Source organism: Numida meleagris, chromosome 13, assembly GCF_002078875.1.
Source record: "Numida meleagris isolate 19003 breed g44 Domestic line chromosome 13, NumMel1.0, whole genome shotgun sequence".
Classification (NCBI taxonomy): Eukaryota; Metazoa; Chordata; class Aves; order Galliformes; family Numididae; genus Numida; species Numida meleagris.
Genome location: NC_034421.1, coordinates 5,153,803 through 5,165,875, shown reverse-complemented (window position 1 = coordinate 5,165,875; position 12,073 = coordinate 5,153,803). Strand labels below are relative to the sequence as shown.

The window sequence follows — 12,073 nt, the reverse complement described above, 5'->3', positions numbered from 1 at the left end:
CCGCTCTCAGGGCTCCCCCCGCCCGGCAGCAGGTTGGGGCACGGTGCGGCCGCGCATCCCCGTCCCTCCGCCGGATCATGCAGCGACCGGCCCCGGTCGGGCGGCCCCCCCGGTTCTAAAGGCTCCGCTCCCCGTGCAAGCCGCCGCGATGAGCGCTCTCGGCTTCGACGATGCCGCCCTGGACGGGCTGGCCCTGGAGTTCCGCTCGGCGAGCGACATCGACACGGCGCTGCTCAGCGACATCGACGGTGCGGGCGGGACCGGGACCGGGACCGGGACCGGGAGCGGGACGGGGCGGGGAAGGGAAACGGGAACGGGGCCGGGGCAGCGGGGTCGGTGCGTGCTCGGGGAAATCGTGCGTGCTCGGGGGGGTGCGGGCTCGGCGCGATCCCGGCGGTCGGGGCGGTGTAAGCGGGGCCGGGTGCAGTTAGCGAGCCACCCGTGCGCGGTCGGTGCAATGAACCGGGGCAGCAGGGCACGGCCGGACGGAGCGTACGCGGTGCAGAACCGGTCCGGGGGGGGCCTGCGCTCGGTGCACGCTCGGTAAAACTGTGGCTCAGTCGGGCGAGCTCAGCGCTCGGCACTGTGCCGGGGAGGTGATGGGCTTCTGGGGTGCTACATGCATGGGGTGGGGGTCGCACGCCGGGTGCCGTCGGGCTCGGTCCCGGGACGCTCCCCCCATCCCCCAGCTCTCAGCCTGTGTCGCCGCCAGCCCCTCCCCACCGTGACGTCACCGCCGGGGTTACTCTCGGTCGTTCCTCCTGGCTTCCCCCGCGCCGCTGGGGCGGGGGCGGGGGTGGGGGTGGGGCGGCACAGGGCGCGGGGCTCCGCGGGGCATCCCCGGCTCCGGAACCCGCGGTACCCACCTGCCCCATAGCTCCCCGCCGCCGTGGGGCTCCCGGGGCCGCTCGGAGCCATGGCTGCTTCTTGGGGGTCTCTGCGGGATGGGGACGGTGCCAACTGGACACAACCGTGCCACCAATAGGGACCCGCTCCCCGGTGTCAGTGGGACCCTCTTGCCGATGCCAGTGGGACCCCATCGTGCCACCAAAGGGGACTCTTTTTCCGATGCCAGTGGGACCCAATTATGTCTCCAAGGCAGACCCGATCCCCAGTGCCAATGGGATCCAATCATGCCACCAAGGGGGACCCGCTCCCTGGTGCCAGTGGGACCCTCTTTCTGGTGCCAGTAGGACCCAATCATGCCACCAGCAGGACCCTCTCCGCAGCTCCCAGCCCATCCCAGTACCGGGCACGCCGCCAGCCTGCACCAGGCAGCACGTGGTGCCGTTCCACCTGGGCTCGGTGCGCGTCGGGGCCCTGAGGCACCGCAGCGCAGACCGGCAGAGCCGGTGGAGCACGCAGCGGGGCGGGGACGGGGCTGGCAGAGCCCCCGAGCATCCCGCAGGGCTCATGGGCGCTTCGTGGGGTCAGTGCTGGGAGCCCCCTCCCCTCCGGCAGCTGGGGCTGGAGTTGAACCGAACCGCACCGTGGGGTGAACTTTAACTCGTTGGCACGCTGCGGGGGGAAGCGGTGCATCCTGCTGTACCCGGTGCACGGGAGGACTTTGCCTGCGGGGTGCTGTGCCCCGGAGCCACGCTGGCGTCCCCTCTGCCCTCCTTGGACACAAACCAGGGCTGAGCCTGTGCCCTGGGTCACCAGAGGGCAGGGACCACGGTGGCCCCTGGTCTTCGACCATAAGATGTAGGGAGCAGAGGGAGGGGCAGTGGGATGAGGGTGTCCCACTGGAGTTGTTTCCCTGGCACCATCTACCCCATATGGAGAGGGGCTGGCTGCGCTGCTGCTATTTACAGGAGGGCTTTTGCTGATGGGCACTTGTATATGCCCTTCCACACTGAGCACGACCCCCGTGTCTCTGCATGTCCCCATCCCCAGGCCTTTATGCCCCATGTGTGGGGTGTAAGGGGCTCAGGGTGCCCTGTGAGGCCATGCACGGAGCTGGGCAGGTGCGAAACCAAAGGGATTTTGCACCGCAGCCATCCGTACCCCACAGTGCCCTGACCCACCGTGGGTTTGCCATTGTCCCTGGGTACCCCCTTGTCCCCGTGCTCACACTGGTGGCATGATTGGGTCCCATTGACACCGCAGTATAGATCCCCATTGATGCAGGCGCTCTGCCTCGTGGGGTCCCCCAGAGCAATGGGTGGGGGCGGAGCCCCAGGACTGGAGCTGTTCCGTGGGATACAAATACCCAGTGGGTGCCCCGTGCCCTGACACCGGGGGTGTCCCAAGCTGGGCCCCCCTCCACGCACACAGGGGTGCTGGCATCTCTGTGGGCCGTCAGAACACGCGCTGAAGGAGTTAATGCCGCCTGACCTGGAGTAACCCGCGGCCGGGTGCCCGCTAGTGACCCACTGCGCTCACCTTGGGGCTGCCCGGGGGCGGCCGGCGGGCGCGCGGGCAGCGATTGGCGGAGTCGCATCACCCCATGGCCGGCCCCGCTCCAGGCCTGGCGCGGGCGGCAGTGGGGAGGGCGCACGGGGAGGAGGAGAGAGAAATGGTTTGAAAATATCCCGGTGCTTTCGGCACACGGCTGAGCCGCCGTCCTGGGGGGATCTCCCTGTGCCCACCCCGCTGGGGGCACGGGCTGAGCGCTGGAAGGTACTCGTACTCCTCGTCGTGCTCCCCCCCGCTGTGTGGGGGTCACTTTGGGGTGTGATTTGGGGTGTGCATCTGAGGGTCTGGGGGCACCCCTGGGTCACTTTGGTGGCGGCATCTCCGGGTACCGCGGTGCGTTCAGCTGGGGATGCTGCCCATCTGGGGGGTCACTCTATGGGGGTTTCTCAGGACACCCCGATGTGTTGGGGGGTGTCACTGGGGATGTCCTCAGCGCGGTGTGCAGGGCAGACCCCCAGGCTCGGTGCTGGTTAACCCTTCATGCCCTGCTGCCCTCCTGGGGGTGCGCAGGGCAGCACATGGCACTGGGGCTGGGGGATTTTGGTGCACCCTGGATGCGTCACTTCCCTGTCCCCACCCGAGCTCCTCAGCCCCCGATACAGGGGGGCTTTTTTTGGGTTGTCGAGGTTTTGGTGTCTAGTTTCTAACAAATGGGCTGGCGCAATGCGATCTGTCCCCACCTTGCCCCCCAGAGCAGGCTGAGATCAGCCCCACTGCCCCTGGGGTTGGCAACCCCCGAGGAGCAGGGCACGGCGCTTCTCTGGGCTCCCGCATCTCCAGGCAGGGGTGAGCAGTGTGGGGCTAGGGACCCCCATGGCTTCGAGGCCACTCCGTGAGTTTTGGGGCTGCTACTGACCAGTCCGGGGGGGATCTGTTTTTTTTTTATTTTCAGACATGCTGCAGCTGATCAGCACACCGGACAATGACTTTTCGGGGCTATTCGATACGCCGTTCACTGCCCCTGACAGCACCGTGTCCCCGGGGCTCCCTCCGGCTCCCACTACTTACCCGGGGCCCAGCAAGCCGCTCCCCACCAGCAATGTGTTTCCAGCCCCCCCTGTGCTGTCAACCTTCACCCCACCATCCCCCGCCCCACTCCTGCCAGCCCCTGGCCCCCCAGCAGCACCGGGGGTGAAGGAGGAGCCAGTGGCCGTGTCCAGCAGCCAGCCCCAGCCCGGCGTGATGCTGGCCCCCAGCTTCGTCCCCCCGTCCCCTGGGCAGTTCAGCCCCCAGCCCATGGTGGGCTTCCAGAGCCAGCACGGTTTCCCCGGTGAGGATTTGGGGTGGACTGGGGCTGCGTGAGCTGTGGGCTGGGGGGTTGGTTTGGGGGTCCTGTAACGCCGCCCTCTGCTTCACACTCAGCTGTGCAGCCTGGGGGGGCCGCGCAGAGCCCCCTGCCCACCCCGCAGCCGGCCCAGCCCGTGGCACTGCCTGGCCCCGTGCAGAGCGTGGCACCGCAGCAGCTCCTGGCACCCGGCCCCGCTGCCACCACCCAGCCCGTGTCACCCCAGATCCAGCAGGTGCCGGTAAGCCCAGGGCAGGGGGGGGTGGTTACAGGGGCCGTTTAGTTGCACCGCAGCCCTATGAACCTCCCCTTGGCCCTCCAGGTGCTGCTGCAGCCCCACTTCATCAAGGCGGACTCCCTGCTGCTGACAGCTGTCAAGACAGATGCGGGCAGTGCCAAGACCTCCACCATCAGCTCCTTGGCCACCAGCAGCACCGCGGCCCCACTGCAGGTGCCGGTAGGTGACCGAGCTGTGCTCACCCCCATACAAATGGGCTTTATGCCGTGACCGTGGGTTGGGGTGGAGACGCTTGGTGACCCCTTCCCATGCCACCTCCGTCCCGCAGGCGCTGGTGAGCGGGGGTGCCATCTTGGCCACGGTGCCGCTGGTGGTGGACGCCGAGAAGCTGCCCATCAACCGGCTGGCACCCAGCGGGAAGGCAGCGCTGCTGCAGAGCAAAGGGGAGAAGCGGACGGCGCACAACGCCATCGAGAAGCGCTACCGCTCATCCATCAACGACAAGATCGTGGAGCTGAAGGACCTGGTGGTGGGCACCGAGGCCAAGGTGGGGGCTGTGCTGGGAATGGGGTGGCACGCAGGGAAGGGGCTGTGCGTGGGGCTGAGCCGTCCTTCGCCCCTTGCAGCTCAACAAGTCGGCGATCCTGAGGAAGGCCATCGAGTACATCCGCTTCCTGCAGCAGAGCAACCAGAAGCTGAAGCAGGAGAACCTCAGCCTGAAGATGGCCGTGCAGAAGAGCAGTGAGTGCCATGCTGAAACAGTAAGGGCAGATTTTGGGGTGGTCCCCCCCCCTCTAAACCCTGTCCCGCTCCCCACAGAGTCCCTCAAGGACCTGGTGGCCTCCTGTGGTGCTGGTCCCAAGGCGGAGGCACCCATGGAGGTGGCGAAGGCGGAGGTGATGGAGATGCTGACCCCACCGCCCTCGGATGTGGGCTCTCCATCTCGTGGCAGCCCCCTCTCGCTTAGTGGGGGCAGCAGCAACAGCAGCAGTGACTCCGAGCCTGACAGCCCCCTCTGCAACCACGGCAAGGTGCGGGGGTGTGCTGGGGGGAGTCCCACAGCACCCCAGGGTCCAATAGCCAGGCATGGGAGAAGAAAATCCCTTAGGTTGCTCCTCACCCAATTTGGGACCGAAGGGAGGGATGCGGGGAACGTCAGTGATGCGATGTCCTTGCTACCTACCCCACACTTGTACCCTGTACTCCATGGCCCGCACTCCATGCCTGTGCCTCATCACCATATCCCATGCTCATCTCCTGTTCATACTTGTAACCCAATGCCCCTGTCCATCCCCATGCCCTGTCCCTGTGTCTGTGTGCTATACCTTGTCCTGTACCCCATGCCCTGTATACTCCATGTCCTGTCCGTGCTCTGTCCCATACCCATGCCCTCGGTCCCATACCTCTGTCTGTACTTGCACTGCCCTACCACCATGTCCCATGTCCACATTAATACCCACGCCCATATCCATGTCCTGAATACCATGCATTGTGCCCTATATCCATGCCTTACACCCCACATTCTGTCTGTGTCCTGGAACCCATACTCATACTCTGTACTCCATGCCCCGCATCTCATGCTTGTGCTTCATCACTGTGCTCCATGTCCATGTTAATACCTGTACCCATGTCTGTGACCGCATGTCCATGCCCTGTGCTCCGTGCCCATGGCTCATGGCAGCTTTCCCCCCACAGGTGAAGCAGGAGCACCCACCACCCTCACCTGGCAGCCAGGGCATGCTGGACCGCTCCCGCATGGCCCTCTGTGCCTTCGTCTTCCTCTGCCTCTCCTTTAACCCCCTGGCCTCCCTGCTCCGTGGCTCCAGTGCCCCAGCACCATCCGGGAGCCTGGGTACTGCTGGTCCTGGAAGAAGCATCATGGCTGAGTCTGGCACTGTGGGTAAGTGCTGGCATGGGGTGGAGGCTGTTGGGGTGGAGACCGTTGGGGTTGGAACAGGTTGCAGGAGAACCTCTAATCTCAAAGATAGAAGCTATTGGGGAAGGTGTGGGGTGGAGGCGTAAAAGCCATTGGGTGGGGGTCATGGGCTATCTGGGACGAGGCAGCTGGGATGGAGCCCATCAAGGTGGGGCTGCTGAGGTGGGCGAGGGGTGAAGGCCATTGGGATGGAGGATGTTGGGGCGGTGCTGACCCCCCATCCCCGCACACAGAGGAGCCGTGGGGATGGTCGCAGTGGCTGTGGCCCACGCTGGTGTTCTGGGGGCTGAACGTGGCGCTGGTGCTGGGAGCGGTGGTGCGGCTCTTCGTCTACGGGGAGCCCGTCACCCCTCCGCACTCCGAATCCTCTGTCCTCTTTTGGCGGCACCGCCGGCAGGCAGACCTCGACCTCGACCGGGTAAGCACCACCCGCTGCTCTGTACTCTGCCCACTCTGAGCCCCCAACCTTTTCCCAGACTGCCCCCCCCTTCCACTTAGGCTAGCTTTGCCAACCTGAGCCTACCCAGTCTCAGATTAACCCCAAACAATTGTAGCCCCACCCACCCGGCCACGCCCCCGCCCACAGGCCACGCCCCCCGAATAGACCACGCCCCTTCTCCCTGACCCCATTCACTTTCCCCAACACCTCTACACCCAGCCCCGCCCCTCCCATTGGCCACGCCTCCTAACATCACACTGCCCTCTCATTGGCCACACACACCCTGGCCACGCCCACAGACCACACCCCCCACCAATAGCCACGCCCCTCCCATTGACCGCACCCGTGCATGACCACGCCCCCTCCCCCTCCCCTTCCCCCATGGCTTCTCCCATTGATGATTCTCTGTGGTTCCAGGGGGACTTCGCGCAGGGGGCTCAGCACCTGCGTACGGCGCTGGGGGCCCTGGGCCGCCCGCTGCCCGCCTCCCACGGGGACCTGGCCTGCAGCCTGCTGTGGAGCCTGCTCCGCCACCTGCTCCAGCGCCTGTGGGTGGGCCGCTGGCTGGCTGCTCGTGCCGGGGGGCTGCGCCCAGACCCCCCGCCCCGTGCCCACGTCCGGCAGAGCGCCCGCAATGCGGCCATGGCCTACCACCGCCTGCACCAGCTGCACCTCGCTGGTAGGTCCCACGCCCCGCAGCATCCATGGGGATGAGCAGGGGACACCGCTGACGCCTGTGCTGCCCCGTGTCCCCGCAGGGAAGCAGGCCGGGGGGCACCTGCTGGCCATCAACCTGGCGCTCAGTGCTGTCAACTTGGCCGAGTGTGCCGGTGATGCCGTCTCAGTGGCTGCACTGGCTGAGATCTACGTGGCGGCCGCGCTGCGCGTCAAGGCCAGCCTGCACCGCTGCTTCCACTTCCTGGCTGTGAGTCTGTCCCCGCCTTGGTCTCCCCTCTGTCCCCTTCCTGGTGTCCTGTTTTCAGGACCTGGTGCCACATCCTCTGTGCCCACCTTGGGGCTCAATATCACGGCCTCTTGCTCCCACCTTGGTGCCTTATCCTCCCTCTACCGGCCCTACATCCTGCCCCCCTCAGTCCCCCATGGGGTCGATGTCCCCTACCCCATCCACAGAACCCAACGCTGTCTGTCCCCTCCTTGGCACCACATCCCCATTTCCACACCAGGACTTGAGGGCCCAACATCCCACTCTCCATGGGGACAGCGTCCTGAGCCCCATCCCTGCAGCCCAATGCTGCATGTCCCCCCAAGCTCCCCAGGCCCCACTGACCCCCGCTCTCCCCACAGCGCCCCTTCCTCTGCAGTGCCCGCCGCGTGGCCCTGTCCCACGGTGGGGCCGTGCCCCCCGCCATGCAGTGGCTCTGCCACCCATTGGGTCACCGCTTCTTCGTGGACGGGGACTGGGCCGTCAAGGGCATCCCGAGGGAAACCATCTACAGCTCCGCCGGTGACCCAGGTACCCCCCAGAGCCCCAGTGCCCTATTTTGTGGCTGATGGTGGGGTGGGGGCTGACAGACGCTCTGTGCCGCAGTGGACCCGTTGGCGCAGGTGACCCAGCTCTTCCGTGAGCACCTCCTGGAGAAAGCGCTGTACTGCGTGGCCGTGCCTGAACCCGGCCGTCCTGCTGCCCAGGGAGAGGGGTGAGTGTGGGAGGGGGGTAATGGGGGCTGCCCCTTTCCTCTGCTTGTGGTGGGGCCGGCCCCGCTCATGTCCCTTGTGCCAAAAGGCGCTTTTCGGATGCCTTGGAGTACCTTCAGCTGCTCAATGGCTGCTCCCACGCCAGCAGCATGCCCGGCCCCGTGCCCTCCATCAGCTCCGGCCTGGCAGCCATGACAGGTGAGGCCAACATCCCACACTGCGAGAGCTTCCCTGACAGAACCCGCTCCAGGGATCCATCCCGTTAGGTTGGATGGTTTCTAGAAGTCCCTCCCAACCAACCCCTATAGATCTGTGCTTCTGTCCCTTCCGCCCCCCAGGCACCGACCCTGTGTCCAAGTGGTGGGCATCCCTCATCGGCACCGTCATTCACTGGCTGAAGGGTGATGAGGAGGGGGCCGAGCGGCTCTACCCGCTGGTGGAAGCCATGCCCCGGGTGCTGCAGAGCTCTGAGTGAGTGCTGGGGGCAGTGGGGCCGGGTGGGTGGCAGCTCTTCATGTCTGTTCTTTTTTGGGGTGGCTTTGTGCAACCTGTGCTGATGGGCACCCTCTGTCCTCGTGCAGGAAGCCCCTTCCCCGTGCCGCACTGCACTCCTTCAAGGCGGTCCGGGCCATGCTGAGCAAGCAGGACGGCAGCCAGGCCAGCCTGAACCACTGCGAGAAGGCCAGCAGCTGCCTGCGGGAGAGCCTGGAGCTCTGCAGCCCCCCCAAGTGCACCATCGACAAGGTGAGGCCGGGGAGGGGGCAACACGCAGCCCAGCCCGGGGGGAGCGCCCGGCCCTCGCAGGAGGTGTCCCCGGCCCTCGCGGGGGTGCATTGTAGTTGCATTGCATGTGTCAGACTGGGAGTGCAATGCCCCTGCCATGCAGCCCGGCGGGGGTCCCGCGCAGCGCCCGCCTGCCCGCGAGGGCCCTGGGGGTGCGCCCCGTCCTTCCGCCCACCCTCTGCTCACCCACTCCCCCCTGCCTTCCTCCCCTCCCCCAGGCGGTGCAGCTCCTACTGTGCGACCTGCTCCTGGTCACCCGCACCAACCTGTGGCAGCAGCAGATGAGCGCCAGCCAGCAGCTGCGCGGCACCTACCAGGCGTCCGCCCTGGAGCTCCGTGGCTTTCAGCAGGACCTCAGCAGCCTGCGGCGCCTGGCGCAGACCCTTCGGCCCGCCATGCGCAGGGTGAGCCCCCCTCCAACCTCCTGGCTCTATCCCGTGCAAGGTGCAGCCCAACCAACCTTCCCCATCCCATTTTTCCTTTTCCAGGTGTTCCTGCACGAAGCCACCGCCCGGCTGATGGCCCGCGCCAGCCCCACGCGCACCCACCAGCTGCTGGACCGCAGCCTGCGGAGGAGAGGGGTGCAGGGCAGCAAGGCAGGTGGGTGAGGGGGGCAGGGACACCACCCCACATGGCTGTGGGCTGTGGGGTAGTTTTGTTCGGGGATCCGTTCTGGAGTGGGAAAACAGAATCACAGGATCGCTGAGGTTGGAAAAAGACCTCTACGATCATCAAGTCCAACTGCCAATCCATCGCCACCCGTGTCCCCAAGTGCCACATCCAGCAGAGCACGCAGGGGATACTCAGCGCCCGTCCCCTCTCTCTGTCCCCTGCAGCTGGCGAGCCGGAGAGCCACCCCACGCCGCGGGAGCACGCCGAAGCGCTGCTGCTGGCCTGCTGCTACCTGCCCCCCAGCTTCCTCTCGGCCCCCGGGCAGCGCGTGGGGATGTTGGCTGAGGCCGCCCGCACGCTGGAGAAGCTGGGGGACAGGCGGACGCTGCACGACTGCCAGCAGATGATCATCAAGCTGGGCAGCGGCACCACCGTCACCTCAGGCTAGTGGGGGGACGTGGGCATGTGCCACCTGTCCCCCCCGTGCCACGTGGGTGGTGGGGACGTGCGTGCCTCTGTGTCCCCCTCGCTATGGGATGGTGTCAGGGTGCAGTTTTTAAGGTGACGGGTGGGAGCGGCAGGGTGATGTCCCGTGTCACCATCCCCTGTGGGTGTCGGGGGTACATCCCAGCGTGGGGCACCCGGGTGGCTCTGTCCCTGTGCCCTGTGCAGTTGGGTGACGGGACGTGGGGACCTCTAGTGACACTGTCACAGTATTGCATGGCACGGGGGTGCCTCCTCCCAGTGCCCGCCGCCCCCCAGCAAAACCCCAGCGCAGGGCTGGGGCAGTCCTCACCCCAATCTGCTGCGTGTCCCTGCCCCACCGTGGATCCCACAGCACGGGGTGGGGGGGACGCACCTCAGCACTGTCCCCATTAGGGGAGGGCAGAAGGGTTTGCCCCGTGGTGGCAGCTAAGATGGCACCATACGGTGCCCGTGGTAGGAAAGAGGGGTCCCCCTGCCCTCCCCCAGCACTGCCCATTCCCCCCATTAGGAGCTGTGCCCTCCCTGCAGCCCCAGCCCCAAGCGCTTTGGGAGAAGGGGTGGCTCTGGGGTGGGGGGGTGGAGGACTGGTGGGTGCCCCCGTCCCCTTGCTGTGCCCCTACTTTGTATATAGCTCCCTGCTGTGCCCCGCCTCGCCCTCCCTTACCCCCCCACCTTGCCTTTTTAAACGGTATTTTCATAGTTGCAGAGTTTTGTACAGTGAATTAAAGCTGATTATTTATACTGTCGTGTGCTGGACTGGGGCCCACGGGGTCTGACACATGGAGGGGGGGGCACAGAGCACAACCTCTGGGTCCTGCCTTCCCCTTGGGGGGGGGGCTGCACAGGATGGGGGGGACAAGGGTGGCAGGGATGGGGACATGGGCTGCTAGAGGGACCCCCAAATGCACCCTCCATTCACCAGACCTCCCCACACCTCAACCCCACGGCTGTGTCCCCTCACCCAAGCCCAAGCTCACAATGAGACCTTCGGTCCAGGTGGCACTTGGGGACAAAGGGACACTTGGCCGGCCGCCCGCGGGAGGAACACAGGCCACGAGCAGGGCGCAGCGTACTTCCAAAACAATCGTTGTATCTTTATTGACGCTCTGAATGCAATGACCTGTTTTTTACTCTTAAGGAAAATAAACATCTTTTAGAAACAGCTTGTTACACACAATCTTCAGTGTGAAGCAATATACTAATAAGAACACTAGTCTTAACATTTACAGTCTTCATATATATTATATATATGTATATGTATACATATATATACACTATATAATGAGGCAATATATAATACACACGGTTTACCATTTTACAGTCATATGTACAAGATGTCACTAAAAATAGCCAGATTTCAGGCAGCGCTGCCAAGGACACCGGGATTATTATTTTTTATTAATTACTTTTATTATTCTCTTTCTCCTTTTCTCCTGGTTTGTGTGACTTTTCTCTCCCGTGTCCGAGGCGAGCTGCTGAAACAACAGACATTTCTTGGCCAGCAAACCTGGAGGGTGTGATGGTGGGGCACAGGGCTGGGGGTGCAGGGAACACAGGGTTTGCAGGATGCTTTGCCTCCATCTGGAGCACGGGGTTAATGCACCCTGGGCAGCCCCCAGACCCATTGAAGCAGCTGGGAAAAGAGGCAAAGCTGAAGCCAAGCGAACCTGGCCATGCAAGAGAGAAGCAACTCCTGCATTCCTCTGTCCAGCATCTGTCTGTCCCCATGGGGCTGAACTGTCAGACACCAGTGCTGCCCATCAGGAGCTGCTTCTGGGCTGCTTGCAGCTGCCTGCACCAGGCTGAGACCCTGGGTTTGCACCCAGAGCCATGGAGCTTGTACCCAGGGCCATGGGGTTTGCACCCAGGGCCGTAGGGTTTAAAGCACAAGCACAGGGAGCAAAGCCTGTCCCCAGCAAGCAGAAGAGCTGAGGCGGTCCTGGCGAGGCAGAGCAGGAGAGGGGGCTTTTGGGGACCATGTGTCCCCAGCCCAGAACTGCCCCACGGAGCAGGGGGAGGCAGGTGCCATGGGACAGGGCTGGAGGAAGGAATCAGGGCTGGGGGAGCCCGGTGAGTGCCCACCAGCCCCACTAGGGACACGGCCACTGGCGCAGCAGTGGCACAGCGCTGTCCCCGTCGCGGGGACACTGTGCATGGCAGGGATGGAAGAACGAAACGGAAAAAGCAAAGTGGTGTTTCGAACAGCAGGCCGTTGTGTTG

At 64.8% G+C, this 12,073-nt stretch overlaps 1 protein-coding gene across 2 annotated transcripts; it reads left to right on the top strand.

Moving 5' to 3' along the window:
- SREBF1 (sterol regulatory element binding transcription factor 1) lies at positions 7-11,015 on the top strand. 2 transcript variants are annotated; one of them, XM_021411680.1, is made up of 19 exons: positions 7-248; positions 3,311-3,688; positions 3,781-3,944; positions 4,026-4,160; positions 4,270-4,488; positions 4,568-4,682; positions 4,761-4,972; positions 5,637-5,841; positions 6,111-6,295; positions 6,734-6,995; positions 7,075-7,241; positions 7,622-7,790; positions 7,866-7,974; positions 8,061-8,170; positions 8,311-8,443; positions 8,554-8,716; positions 8,974-9,159; positions 9,244-9,355; positions 9,592-11,015. In XM_021411680.1, exons 1-19 carry the CDS (start codon positions 149-151, stop codon positions 9,813-9,815), a joined length of 3,348 nt encoding a protein of 1,115 aa, XP_021267355.1. In that variant the 5' UTR covers positions 7-148; the 3' UTR covers positions 9,816-11,015. The 2 variants fall into 2 exon arrangements, with proteins under 2 accessions (XP_021267355.1, XP_021267356.1); XM_021411681.1 differs by lacking the exon at positions 7-248 and adding an exon at positions 843-2,622.